This window comes from Chionomys nivalis, chromosome 13 (genome assembly GCF_950005125.1).
Source record: "Chionomys nivalis chromosome 13, mChiNiv1.1, whole genome shotgun sequence".
NCBI lineage: Eukaryota > Metazoa > Chordata > Mammalia > Rodentia > Cricetidae > Chionomys > Chionomys nivalis.
This window is the reverse complement of record NC_080098.1, coordinates 41,588,364-41,603,189: the sequence shown is the minus strand read 5'-3', so window position 1 is coordinate 41,603,189 and position 14,826 is coordinate 41,588,364. Positions and strand designations below refer to the sequence as shown.

The window sequence follows — 14,826 nt, the reverse complement described above, 5'->3', positions numbered from 1 at the left end:
AAGTGGTTTGCATTTCAATAATAAATAATATTTAAAAATAATAAATTTTAATGTTTAGTTTTATTTTAATTACTAAGTTAACATTTAACAATATTTAAATCTAAAAATAAATGATAAATAATAATAAACCACATTTTTATTGTGTGAGCTTTTAAATGTAAAAATACATGGTATGGTCTCTAAACTTTCTGAATGTGTATTACGTACGATCCTGCAGAAAATCAACACAATGTGTGTGAGTGTTGGAGGGGGCATATCTTTGAGGAATTGGGCTGTGTGATTATGGACACTGCTTTCTGTAATCTGGAGACCAACGATGTGAGTTTCAGTTCAAAAGCGGCATGGTTCCAGACTAAAAGAACAATGTTCAGTTTGCATCCAAGAACTAAGGAAGCCAATGTCCTGCACAAGGTTTTGGAAGGAATGCTATCACTTTTCTAGGGAGAGTCAGCTTTTTGTTCTCTCAGGCCTTTAACTGATTGGATGAGAGCTGGGGCGGGGTAGGGGGTGGGCAGTGTACTTACTGAATTACTCATTCAAATGTTAATCTCCAAAACTACCTTCACAAGCACACTCAGAATGATGCCTGGCCAAAATCTGTGGTCCAGAGGACACAGGAAATTAACCCTCCTGATGCTGCAGTTGAGGATTAGAGAGAACATTCCCATTTGGCATCATGCTGTCTGTCACACTTTCCATGTGTATTTCCTATCCCAGACTGACTTCAACTTCTCTTTGTAGCCAAGGATGATCTTAAACTCCAGATCCTCTTGCCTCCACTTCTTAGGTGTGGGGATCACAGGTGTGTCTATCACAATCACACCTGACTTCTCCCACCTTTCCCCTCTGTTCTTTCCATTGGTAATGGAGCAAGGAAGGTAGTTTGTAGCCTCCCTACTCTGTTTCTAGATCAGAAGAGGAGCACTGTGAGGTTGAGGTAAGTTAAATGAATGTTCTACAGCATCCAAAATACACTCAGATTCTAGAAGAGTGCCTGTTTAATTCACAAAATTGACTGCTTCTACATTTCTTTTGATATAAAATGCCCAGGTGCTTACTGCTTTAGACCAAAATGTTTCTATCCTGTTTTCAGAAATGAAGATTCTCTATTTCCAAATTGTATCTTTAAAACCTCCGTGGCCTGACTATGTTGGGGCAGGTTAGAAGGAATCAATGGGCACGAGTATGAGAAGAACTAAGTCCTCTTCCCTCTTGTCCACCCAACAGGGAACTGACTGCATGTATTATAGCTGCCTGGTAACTAGCATTGTCTGCATGTGCCACACAGATTAAGACTTCACACAAGATGACCTAAACCCTGTCACCTACCCTGATCGTAAAATAAGATGCCTGGACCTGTGAAAGGCATCTCTGTGTATGAGAGTGTCTCCAGATCTGAGTAACTATATTACTTTTGTCGCTGTGATAAAATACCATGACCAAAGGCAACTTAAGGAAGAATTTTTTTTTAATCGAAAAGGTTTTTTTTCATACAATGTATTCTAATTATGTTCCCCTCCCCTTCTAGCTCCTTCTTACCTCCTCTCCCATCCAGACCACACTTAGTCTCCTTAAAAAAACAAGCATCTAGCCAGTGGTGGTGGTGTACAAATTTAGTCCCAGCACTCTGGAGGCAGATCTCCATGAGTTCAAGGCCAGTCTGTAGACAGAAGTTTCTGTCCTGACCAGCCCTGCAGCTGTTCAGTCCCAAAGAAACACACAGAGGCTTGTATTAATTATAAACTGTTTGGCCTATTAGCTCAGGCTTATTATTAACTAGTTTTTATTACTTAACTCATAATTCTTATCTATGTTTAGTACATGGCTTGGTACCTTTTCTCAGTAAGGCATTTTCATCTTGCTTCCTCTGCATTTGGTTGACAACTCTGTCTCTGCCTTTCCTCTTTCCAGAATTCTCCTAGTCTGGTTGTCCCGCCTATACTTGCTGCCTGACTACTGGCCAACCAGTGTTTTATTAAACCAATACAAGTGACAAATCTTTACAGTGTACAAGAGCATTATCCCACAGCACCAACCTGGTTTACAGAGCAAGTTCCAGGACAGCCAGGACTATACAGAGAAATCCTGTATTGAAAAACAAAACAAAAACAAGCATCTAGAGAATAATAATAAAATAAGATAAATAAAAAACAAATTGGAATATAACCAAACAAGATAAAGAGCCAAAGAAAAAGCATAAGAAACACACAAGAGATGCAGAAGACACACATGTTCACACACTCAGGAATCCCATAAAAATTCAAAATTGGAATCACATGATATATATATATATATATATATATATATATATATATATATATATAGAGAGAGAGAGAGAGAGAGAGAGAAAGACCTACAAGGTAAAGAAGACAAACAAAACAAAACCAAAAAATGTCCTTGATCGTTGACTTTGTTCCATGTTGGTCATCTACTGCTGAACACAAAGCCTACCCTTAAGAGTAGTGTGTTTCCCTAGTGAAACCCTCTTGGAAAAAACTAACTTTTTATTTGTAAATGGTTTTCAATCGGAGCTAGCTTCTGGGTTACGGATGGAGACGTGTTCAGTTCTCCTTTCAACTCTAGGAACCCATCTGGTGCAGATCCATGCAGCCCCATGCAGGCTGCCACAGTTTCTGAGTTCCTATGTGCACAGCCCTGTTGTCTACAAGGTCTTGTTTCCTTGGTGTCCTCCATCCCCTCTGGCTCTCTCTTTCTGACTCCTCTTCCAGGGGATTCCCTGAACCCCGAGGGGAGGGGTATAGTGATATTTCATTTGTATTTTAATAAATAACGCTTGCTTGAAGATCAGAGAGTAGAAGAGTCACCCTGGTCAGCCTTACAGAGCAGGGAGTGGTGACACACACCTTTAATCCCAGTAGCCACACTAGTTTGGCATAGAAACCAGGTAGGTGGTACTGGTGCATGTCTTTAATCCCAGCACTAGAGAGGTATATAAGATGGGAGGAGACAGCTCTTGGTCAGTCTCATTTTGAGAATTCCTGGAGGCAGGATCACCATTTTGTACTGAGGTAGAGATGAATTAGTGGCTGGCTGTTTTGCTTTTCCGACCTTCAGGTTGAACCCCAATATCTCTCTCTGGGTTTTGATTAATTGTGCTACAATAAAAATTCACAAATATGAACTGTTTATACAATACATACAGAAACAGTATAAATCTACAAAAATGTGCAAGGATGCCTTACCAATCATTCTGAAGTACATTTGGAGGAAATATGAAAAGCTAGTGAGATAAGTTTCTGGAGGGGTTGCAGTATGAGAACTTTCAATTAGGGATAGAAGCTAGAAAGAAATTCAAGTAAAAGTCAGCAAGTGGTTATTCCCAGGGTGGAGACATTGTTACTCCAGGATTTGTGGCCTCTAGAATTAGCAGAGCACCTTCTGACCTCTAAGAGGAAAAACTGGAGCAAATGAAAACGTTCTTTTCAGTGCCAGAAAACAAGTCCAAGATTAAGCAAGCCGCTCGACAACTGCTGCTTCCCAGGCCCATTTTATAGAATATACTTTCTATCTTCCTGCCACGAGACAAAACCTGTGGTCCAGACTAGTCCTACACTACTGAGTTCAAAGATCCTCATGCCTCAGCCTCCTGAGTGCTGGGGTGACAGTTATGCCACCAGCTCCCTTCCCAGCCAGGGCTACAGTATAAGAGTCCTTGTTAACAACAGATGTGCTGAGTCGACACCATTTGAGCTATCTCCCTAAATAGGATTTGTACTGAGAAGACAGTCAGATATCCCCCGTCTCGATAGGAAGGCAGAGTCTGAATTACGGTTTTAGGATGAAAGCTGATCCTTACTTAAATAAGGGCTCACTTTCGAGGTAGACGGGTCTTCTGCAAATCTTCCCTGTCCTGATTACCACTGGGGCTGACGTTTATGGAACATTGGCCAAATTGCACAAGATTTACTATGGAGAGACAATGATACCAGAATACTGAGGTGTTCGGATGAGGGTCTGGGCTTTTCTACTTAGGCTAAAAGGAGCTGAAACTGTCTGTAAAAAATTATGCAGGGTCCTGAAGACCACTGCAATGCAAGTTTATCCAACTAAAATAAGCACCATGTGGAAGAACTTAAAAGTATATGATCTGGAACACAGCTGCTTGTGTTCAAACCTGATCCGACCGTGCACTGCGTGACTTTGAGCAAATGGAATCCAAACTCAGCCTGTGTTTACGATTATGTCTTTCCACGGCTGCAGAGACTCAGCCCCACCCAACCACTTGTGCACTGTTTCACCATGAAATGTCTCAAAGTGAATTCATTATAAAACAAGAAGTCAGACAACCTGAACAGCTACTTCTACTTGACTGTCGAATTACTGGCTGCATTTCTTCCACCTTGAACCCACTTTGTTCTTCCATTCCTCTCAGCTTCCTGCTGTGCATTTCAAAATCTACTTTAAGATGCAGAGGGAATCAGGTTCACAGCTCAGAGTCATAATCCTAGCACTTAGAAGGCTGAGGTAGGAGGGCTATCAAAAACCTGAGACCACCCTGGGCTACATAACTACAAAAAGATGTCCTCGGGGCCATCACACAGCACTCTCCGCTCTCTGTGTCATGAACTGGGACACCCCACTACACACTTCCCATCTGTCATGGCCTCCATTTGACTGTTGCCAATTTGGCTCTACCTAGCCACATTCCACTCTATTTTGAGTCTGATCTCCTTCAAAGCTTTGGGGATTGAACCCAGGGCCTCATTCAGTGCACACAGCATTTTAAATACATGAGGCAGATGTCCAACCACGTCGAAGTTTCACAGGCATAATAGACAGGCTGAGAAGCCAGTCCCAGGAACTAGGTTTCTATGAGGAGTGTTTTGCCTGCATGTATGCAAATGCACCACCTGTGTGCCTTGTACTCCACAGAGGTCAGAAGAGGGCACCAGCTAACCTGAAACTGGAGTTATGGGTGGTTTTGAGCCACCATGTGGGTGATCCGAATCTCTGCAAGAGCAACAAATGCTCAGAACTGCTGAGCTACCTTTCCAGCCCCTAGCATCCTCTTTTCTTTTTCTTGAGGTCTCATGTAGTTCAGTCTGGCCTTGAATTTCCTAAGAAACCAAAGATAGCACAGAACTCCTAATCCTCCTGTCTCAGCATCACAGTGCTGAGATAGACAAGCATCATTCCTAAAATGAACTTGTACTTAGAGCTATTTTAGAGATAAAGAGAAGAGTGTTCTGTGTCAAAGCACTGCCAAGTGTTGGCTAGCATTCCTAGCACTGGAACTCTCCTACTCTGTCCCCAAGCTACTTCCAACCGATACCCATCGGTTAAGCTCTTAAATCAGCTCTCCAGTAGGATGGCTAGTCTCATCACTGATGCTTCCGAACCACCCAAATTCTTGCTTCTGCTCACCTCTGTTTTACCTACATGTGTTTCTTCCTTCTGACTACCAAGTCAATCCATCATACCCTTATTTTCAATAAAATCTTTCAGGAACTCTTCCCTGACCTAGTGTACAAATAATCTGTTCTTCAGAGTTTACGATACTTACTTTCTCCTATTTTAATTCTAAAACACACTGAGCATCAATCCACTGTCCTTCTTTTTAACTAACTATGGCAGATTTTCACATCCCAGGCTGGGCTTTAAGAAATCTAGTGTTAAAACTTCTTTCCTTCATGGTCCCATACAATGAGCAGTACACAGTGGATGCCATCAAATATTTATGGTCTTCTTACAGTACCAAGGGCTGAAGTGCGGCTACAAAGCATTACAAATAGTCTTTCTCATCATCCTGCACGCTGGGAGATGGCTGCCCTGCAGTCACCACACAGAAAGAGTTCCTGCTCCTTTGTGAACAGGCTGATGAGCAGGAGCTGAGCTCGGCCTGGACAATTCCCCACACGTGTTACCCTCAGAGGGGCCACTTCTACCATAAATTCTCTGGGCTTACTAATATCTGACCTCTGTCTGAAGGTCTGGCCACACTCACACTTGTGGGGCCTCTCCCCACTGTGGATTCCCTGATATTGAATAAAGCCGGTGCTTCCCGGGAAGGCATTCTCACACTCAGCACATTAATAGGGTCTCTCTCCAGCATGAATCTGCTCACGTTCTGTAAGACTTGATTTCTGAACAAAGCCTTTCCCACAGGCATCGCGTGTGTAGGGCTTCTCCCTGGTGCGGCTTCTCTGCCGCCGAGAAGGACCCCTTTGAGCGAGGGCTTTCTCCTTGTGGTGCGTTTCCTGATGGCTAACAAGAGAGGAGTTATACACAAAAGCTCTGCCACACTCATTGCACTCATAGGGTTTTGCACCAGTGTGAACTCCTTGGTGCTGAGTGAGTGTGGACCGGCGATTGAAACTTTTACTACACTTTAGACACTGGTAAGGTTTGTTCCTTTTGTGGCTCTTGAGATGGTGAAAGAGGCCTGCTTTCTGGCAAAAGGCTTTGCCACACTCATTGCAGTGGTAGTGCTTTTCTCCCGAGTGAAGCCTCTGATGTTGGTTAAGGACTGACCACTGGCCAAAGGCCCGGCCACATTCATTACACTTGTACGGTTTCTCTCCGGTGTGCACCACCTTATGTCGAATAAGCACAGTCTTCCACCGGAAGGTTTTCCCGCATACTTCACACCTGTAGGGCTTGTCTCCAGTGTGGACGCTTTTGTGTTCGAGGAGGCGTGAGTGCTGACTATACGTTTTCCCACAGTCCTCACAACCATACAGTTTCCGCCCCGGACAGACGTTCTGGTCTTTAACATGGTCTAGGTTCTCAGGCAAGTCTGTCCCACTTTCATTAGGCGGAGGCTGGTTGTCCTCACTAGAAGCGCTAGAAGGTTCCTCTCCAGGGTCACGGGCTTCCTCACACTGAAGTGCATCCTTTCCTAATCCGCTGGAGGTATTCTGTTCAGCTTCCATTCCTTCACAAAGGTCTTGCTTTAGAGTGGTATTCCTGGACTCATTTCCAGTCTCAACACCTGAAACTGCAAAAAGGACCCTGCGTGTTACCCACTCTCCAGGGGCAGTAAACAGCAGCTCACGAAACCAGCAACAGAAAATTATAAAATGAAAGTCACATAAGACCCCAGAGCTTCTACTACAGACTATAGAACTGTGTTAGGATATAAGATGATCCATGTGAAAAAGTACTCCACAAACAAATAAAGAGATAATAACTCGACAGAAAACTAGGCAAAGGGAAACTACAGTTTCTAAAACAGGAGACACACAGCCCTTACCACAGGGAGAGAAACTGCTCCAGAATCAGGCAAAGATGAGTTACACGGCACAGATAAAATTTTAAAAACCTTTTATTAATGGGCACACACTGCTGCTGTGAGTTCATCCAGAGTGTCAGGAAGAGCAATGTCACATCTGCTTTTATAACCTCTGACACGGAGTACTACAGAGAGAAGTCTAAGCTATGTTATCTATTACAAAACTATTGGTTATGACAAAACACCAAAGACAAATTAGCAGCTGGCTAATCTGCTTCATGGTTTGTCTGCGTTTTAATACTAAGCAGCTGTTAAGAAATAAAAAACACAAGAGTCTACCATCGTAATGTAAAGGAGAAGAAAATGTTTAATATAAAAAGTCTCTAGAAGGGCACATAAGAAACCAGAAACAGTGACAATTGACTTCAGCTGGGGGAGGAGACTAGATGAGTCAATGGCACAAACATTTTTTATTGAATAATTTTTATAAATCTTTCTTTTAAAACCATAAAAAACGAGGAAGCAAGGATGAAGAAGGCAGCAAGTCCCCATCTATTCGCCTTCTTTAACATTTCTGGCATGTTCTCCTTACTGCTCCTTCACTCACAGATAAATACTTCTTTTTCTCTCAGACTACTTGATAGCTGCAGACAGCATGGAGGAAAACTCAGTTACTAAAAGGACTGAGGATACAGTCCAAGTGGAAGACAAAAATGCTGTTTAATAGGTCAAAGTCTACAAATAGCAGAGGTCAGAATAAAGGATTACAACTATCAGAAGAATGAAATTAAGTAAAGCTAAATAAAATAAAGCCAAAATTTAGAAAAGCACCAATTTTAAGAAGAAAGGGGGCTGTGGATATGCCTTCAAGAGCTACAGTGCCTGTCGGGCATGCATGAGGTTCTGGGTTTAAAGGAAGATGGGGGATGGGAAGGAAAAGTAAAATGACAAACCATGACATCTGGAAGTCTACACACGAGCACCAGATTTCCGGACAGGCCCTCCAGACTTTACTGAGAAGAACGGCGGGAAGTACAAACAAGCCCTCAGGCCCCATCTTAGCTCTGCTTTCCCTTCTGCACCTTTCTCCTTTACCTTTATCCTCTGGGGCTTCCCATTCTGCAGGTTCACACTTCAGCCTGGCTTTCAGAAGTTGATGGGATGCACTGGGTTCTGGCTCTGCTCCTAAAGTCTTCGTCTCCTGCAAAAACACTTTCTGTTCTTCAGTTTGCACTGAGGCCTGTGAGAGAAGAGACATGTACTCTAATAACAGCAAACAAGAGTATAGTGTTCATAACGTTGGCACCTGGCCTGCTCAAGCCTGAATGGACTTTTCCACAGCCAGCAGCCTGCCTCAATCCCACTCATTTTTTAAGATCATTTTAAAATGTCACCCTCTCCAGGGAACCTTCCTTTCCCCACTACAGCTACATTTTAATTTTCTACATTTTGTTAATTGTCTAATGCTCAAGAAGTAGAGCCGGGAAAGAGGCGAAAAGAGATAAAAAGAAGGCAGAGAGGAGGAAAGACTGAAGGTGGAAGCAGCTGGAGACAAGGCTCGGTAGTTGAGAACATTTGCTGCTGTTCAGAGGATCGGGATTTGGGGGTCCCGGTATCCACGTCACGTGACTTCCAACTGTCTGTCCTTCTAGTTAATCGGTACAACTTCCCAAAATGATTCCCACCTACTATCACTGTAGAATACACTGAGTGCTTATTTTAGAAATTTTTGTATTTACAATTCAGAGTGCTTATTTTAAAATTTAGTTTATATTTCTTTTCTGCTCAAGCTAGGAACTGACTTTCCATCTACCAAAATCTAAATTCTTTATAATGGTCTGCAAGGCTCTACAGGATATAATTTCTTAATTCTTTCATCTTCTCCAATAATTCACCTGCACTCTAGCATACTAGCAATACCTAAGGCCTATACAATGGGCATTCCTCTGCTGACCAACCGCTCTGTGGCCTGTCTATCAAATGGTACAGCCCTCAATTCCTTCATTATTCTTTTCCTCTATGGTTTTCAGTAGATTTATCAGCACCTGACACTTTTACTCTTTTTCCCTCTATCTCTTCCAAGGAGACTAGACTCTGCATATGAACAGTAACTTGCACATGACATTCACTGCTCCATCCAAGGGTCTTTGATGGCATGTGACAGAAAACTGGTATTTCGTTACTGCAGAATGGCCACCTACAGTCTTCAACTCTGCCGGAAGTGTCTTCATCACAGTTCTCTTACAAGCTTTAAGCCCTGAGTGCAGAGCCTACAACAGATTCCTCAGTAAGGACACCTCCACTGACACAGACCCTCCCATGTCAAAAATAAGAAAGGCAATACGCCTCTTTTACATAATTTTTAAAGCTCACTTAGACAGTGGAGAAAAGATACGGAGCCTTTGTACTAGAAGAAAATTTAAGACAAGACGTTGATGGTCAATGTCATGAACTCTGTATCTCAACTTTTCTACACAAACTTCGCCTTTCCCATAGAGATGGGCTTTCTATACCGCAAACGTGTCCTGCCCGCCCTGCCCCCCCATCTAACTTTCCATTCTCCACAAACGTGTCCTGCCCGCCCTGCCCCCCCCATCTAACTCTCCATTCTCTGCAAACGTGTCCTGCTCGCCCTGCCCCCCCCATCTAACTTTCCATTCTCCACAAACGTGTCTTGTCCGCGTGGCCCCCCCATCTAACTTTCCACGCTCTTCCCATATGTCATTCATTCAGGATAGCGATTTTGATTTTTTTCCCATCTTTTAACTGTTTAATGCAGAATCAGGACAATGGCTATAAGATATATGACTTTTCCTGGGGGGGGGGATGTGAGCCAGCTTCCATTCGCTCCAGATAGGCCACTGATAACAGACCAAATAAAGATCCCAGTTAAGTTTCACTTGGCCAATCAGTGAGTTCCTTGAGCTTGCTTACAGTCCAGGGGAGGGGTTTCTTACCGAGACCAGGGTGACAAGTTCCACCCTAGCCCTGGTGAGGAGTTCATCACATTGGCAGCACTGGAGTCCTGCTGTCCACTAACAGCTTGGTGGGTGTGGAGGGAGAGGAATTAGCGGCTGGTATCCCTCCCAGTGTTTCCGCTAGGGAATATTAACAGCCCCGTCACCATGTACACAGCTACCACAGTTCTGGGGATGAAGCACAGGACCTTGTACATACTAAGCAAGTCCTCTAACACTGAGTTACACCCCCAGTCTTCATATTTTTGAGACAGGGTTGTGCTATGTAGCCCAAATTGGTCTCGAACTCTCAATCCACCTGCTTCCACCCCCTTCTGGGTGCTAGTTGACAAAAGCATGGGCTCCTGCCCAGCTCACAACCTTATTTCTTAATTACTTGTTTTACATTACATAATACCCTTTACAAAAGGCTGCTCTCCATCTTAGTCCCATCATCTCTCTAATGCCCTCTCCTTCTATCACCTTCTGGTAGCTTCTCTCTGTAGTGTAAATCTTGTGTTTGAACCAAGAAGCATATTCATCAGATAGGATTTTGTAGCTTAGCAAGAAGTATACAATCCCTCTGATGAAAAGGTATAAATAAGCTGAGACCAGACAGGAGTGGTGGTGCACACCTGTAAGGAGGAGAGATATGAAGAGTACAAGCTCCAGACTTGTAACATACAAATTCAACCCCCAATTCCCATGAAACTACGGTCCCTTTTGGATCCACCTGAGTGTCAATGTGCTTTTTGAAATCATGGTATATAATTCACTATGGCCTACAAATCCACAATTAATTTTAGGAAACAGAAACCACATTTTTTTGTTCCTACCCGGTATCCTAGCTCATCAAGCTCTCTCTCTAAATCCTCCAACACAGTCACCACCTCCTCCGCACTCTCGGGGTTCTGCTCCTGCACCCAGGCCTGCAGCTCCTCTGGTAGGATGGTCAGGAACTGCTCCAGCACCAGCAGCTCCAGGATCTGCTCCTTGGTGTGAGTATCAGGTCTCAGCCACTGACGGCAAAGTTCCCGGAGTCGGTCCAAAGCCTCGCGGGGTCCAGATGTTTCCCGGTAGCTAAACTGTCTGAAGAACTTTCGGAAGACTTCTCTGTTGTAAGTGTTCTTTTGCAGGCTCCAATCCTGTCTGGCGGTATACTTACACTCTTCCTCCATCTTTATTTCCAAACCTCCATCCTGGTTCTTACAGATCTCGGTATCACCAATAGAAGCCATTATAGCTATACAAAAGATTTACCAGGATTTCAATAACTCCCTTGTAAAGGACCTAAGGAACAAGTCATCATTATTAACACAAACTACCATAAGCAAATATTGCATATTTTAAGAGTTTTAAGTGTGATAGTTGAAAGCCTGCCCTCCAGTTAATTTACTGTATTCAGCTGAAGCGGAAGTGCATGTATTTTCACAAAAATCGACAAAAGTGAAAAAGATGCCAAGTTGTTTCAGGACTTCGGGGAGTACGGCTTAATAAGAAACTTATCTCTGGAGGACCCAGGGCAGCTTGGTACACACCGGCCAAGACTGGCCCCGTTGACCAACAGGAAGGTAGGCTTGAGCCTCAGTTTACCTGGTTCCAAGAAAGACTACAAATTGAGAGACTATCCATGTTCCACCCAGAAACAGACAATCCTAAGGAAATACCTAATGTTCCAACAACCATTGCAGATAGGATCACCTGCCAGCACACACCCACCGCTTTTCACCAGTACACCCCCTAGACAAATGTCAGCCAAACAGGGGTCCTGAATTTTACAAATCCCTCTGCTATTATATAAAAACTGCACCCTAACTGTCCTCAGAGCTCTCCGATTGCGCCAATGCGTTGGGCACACGGAGAGTCCGAGTCCGCGAACTTGTGTAAGAATAAAGGGTCTTTGTTTTTACATACGGGACTCGGTCTCTTTGTTGGTGTCTGGGGGACTCTGCGGATCTGGGTATAACAATCTCCACTTTACTACTAAAGTAAAACACAACGATCTGAAAGAAGACTTTTAGAATAAGCAGACAGCGTTGGGGAAGGGCAAGTGCTGCCTACCATCAGCGAGGTTCAATACCAGTACCACAAAAATAATTGAACGAGTGGAGAGCAGACAATTAGGGTATCCACGACTCGCTGCTTTTGAAACTGTTCAGTATACCTGAAGCCTAGTGGGATAAAATCATATACACAGAATAGTCACAAATTGGCTTTTGCCGGGATGTGATCATTCATAAAGGTTAAAGGTTGGAGGGTACTCTGCCTTCCTTCTGCCCCTCCAATTCTGTGATTGTAAATCTAAGTTCCGCTGCGTTCCTGGGTCCCAGCCGGTTCTGCGCCCCAGACGTACGCATAGGCGGCCACACCGTGCCAGGAAGGCCTTCCCCCTCACCTCGTCATCCAACCCGAGCCCTCCCACCAGCCGGGAGCAGCAGCTCGCTCACCTAGGAGCTCCTGAGTAAAGACGGGGAACCCAGACCGCGCTGGAACCGGAAGCCCTCGAAGACTGCCAGTGAGGCCGGAACGCCGGAGCAGACGCGATGGCGCCCGCGCACGCCCAAAGCCACTCTACGGAGCTCTGCTGTTCTACTCTGTGGTTTGTCCCCCGCGCCTGCGCGGGAAGACTGGGCTTGTCTACCCAATAGGGAAGTAGGGAACTCCGGTTTGTTTCAGTATCTCTGAGATTAATGATGCTTCAATGAGTTGTTATCCCCGGCCCGTCCCCACGCAGCTATGCTTACCCGCGTGGATGGGCTCCTCAAATCCAGTCTATGGGGTTTTGATCACCTTTTCAATGATTCATCTTTAAAAAAATGATGAATTTTTAATATACTGGTAATATGATCATAAATTTGAAAAGCCACAATAATCAATTGGAAAAATATACTAAAAGGATAACTTAGTAAGTTAGGAAATAAACAACACTAAAATCAGCTTTCATATATAGGATGGTGAATGAAAAGGCCACAGCTACATAAACAGCAATAAAAAAAAAATACTCAAGACCAAGAAATGTACCACATTTGCTTGGAAGAAACTTTAAAACACACTTTAAAAGACCAAATATGAACTTAAATAGCTTTTCTTGGATAGAAAAACTCAACAAAGTAGTCAACGCCTCTTAAATATGATATCCCAAAAAACAAATATTTTTCTAGAATTAAAGACTATTTTAAAATTAAAATAAAGAATGGAGTACAGACCTAAACAGAGAACTCTCAACAGAGAAATATAAAATGGCTGAAAGACACTTAAGGAAATGTTCAACATCCTTAGTCATTAGAGAAATACAAATCAAACAACTCTGAGATTCCATCTTATACCTGTAAGAATGGCCAAAATCAAAAACACTGATGACAACTTATGCTGGAGAGATTGTGAGGGAAAGGGAACACTTCTGCATTGCTGGTGGGAATGCAAGCTGCTACAGCCCCTTTGGATGTCAGTGTGGCGTTTTCTTAGAAAATTAGGAAACAACCTTCCTCAAGACACAGTTATACCACTTTTGGGTATATATCCAAAGGATGTTCAATCGTGCCACAAGGACATGTGCTCAACTATATTCATAGCAGCATTGTTTGAACCTGGAAACAACCTAAATGCCCCTCAACTGAAGGATGGATAAGGAAAATGTGGTACATTTACATAATGGAGTACTACACAGCAGAAAAAAGATAATGACATCTTGAATTTTACAGGAAAATGGATGGAGCTAGAAAACATAATTTTGAGTGAGATAACCCAGACACAGAAAGTCAAGTATCACATGTACTCACTCATAAGTGGTTTTTAAAATAAAGCAAAAAAGAAAATAAAAACAGCTCACAAATCACAATCCCAGAGAACTTAGACAACAATGAGGACACTAAGAGAGACATACATAGATCTAATCTACATGGGAAGAAGAAAAAGACAAGATCTGAGTAAATTGGGAACATGGGGATCTTGGGGGAAGGTTAAAGGGGAGGAGAGAGGCAGGGAGGGGAGCAGAGAAAAATGTAGAGCTCAATAAAATAAAAAAATAAAATAAAGAAGGGTCAAGAACCCCTGAAAAAGAATAGTGATTAATAGTCTTATGACATACTAGAACATTCTGTTATGGAGGGGGGAAATCTCATTTTGATCTTAGGGAGCTAGTATTAGTACATGGGGAAGGTGACCAAAACCAAACAAACAAACAAAAATGAAAATTTCCAAAAACAGCAAGAGTTTATTATGGAGCAAAATATGTGTGGAACATGGATTTAGGTTACAAGAACAAAAGAAAGCAATAAATCAAGGCATATTAAAAAATAATTGGTGGAAATGAGTTGGGTAGGTTATAGTCATCTGAAACAGTCTTAGCCTGTGGATTGGTGGAACCCGGTGACATGTTAGTACATTTCAAAGGAATTTCCCTAATAAGCACAAGGACATTAAGTCAGACATAGAAGTAGACAATGAATGGTTATAAAATGAGCTAAATGTAGCACAAGATAATTTATCTCTGTAGCTGCAACATTAAAACTCTCCATAACCATTTATGTTCTAATCATTGAATCGGTCTTGTAGATAACAGAAACATATGCCAGCAGTCGAGGTAAGAGCAGTTTCTTGCCCAGTTATTAACTGTGCCGTGATAAAAGCAAACTCCATGTGGAGGTTCTTCAATGCCCATCATCTTTTCTGAAGTGA

General features: G+C 43.0%; 1 protein-coding gene across 2 annotated transcripts; it reads right to left on the bottom strand.

Moving 5' to 3' along the window:
• Window positions 1-1,505: 1,505 nt before the first annotated feature.
• Window positions 1,506-12,734, bottom strand: Zscan12 (zinc finger and SCAN domain containing 12). 2 transcript variants are annotated; one of them, XM_057787899.1, is made up of 4 exons: window positions 12,597-12,734; window positions 10,986-11,392; window positions 8,288-8,432; window positions 1,506-6,958 (listed from the first exon to the last, which is right to left on the bottom strand). In XM_057787899.1, exons 2-4 carry the CDS (start codon window positions 11,385-11,387, stop codon window positions 6,051-6,053), a joined length of 1,455 nt encoding a protein of 484 aa, XP_057643882.1. In that variant the 5' UTR covers window positions 11,388-11,392; window positions 12,597-12,734; the 3' UTR covers window positions 1,506-6,050. The 2 variants fall into 2 exon arrangements, with proteins under 2 accessions (XP_057643882.1, XP_057643881.1); XM_057787898.1 differs by having other exon boundaries at window positions 10,986-11,439; window positions 12,597-12,666.
• Window positions 12,735-14,826: the final 2,092 nt, after the last annotated feature.

What these genes read in the sequence shown, in the direction of transcription:
- Zscan12 (XM_057787899.1), bottom strand. Translation starts at nt 11,387, where the DNA reads ATGGCTTCTATTGGTGATACCGAGATCTGTAAGAACCAGGATGGAGGT. An exon ending in TTGATGAGCTAGGATACCGG is followed by an intron (nt 8,433 to 10,985) that starts GTAGGAACAAAA and finishes CTTCTCTCACAG; the next exon opens with GCCTCAGTGCAAACTGAAGA. An exon ending in GGAAGCCCCAGAGGATAAAG is followed by an intron (nt 6,959 to 8,287) that starts GTAAAGGAGAAA and finishes TCCTTTTTGCAG; the next exon opens with TTTCAGGTGTTGAGACTGGA.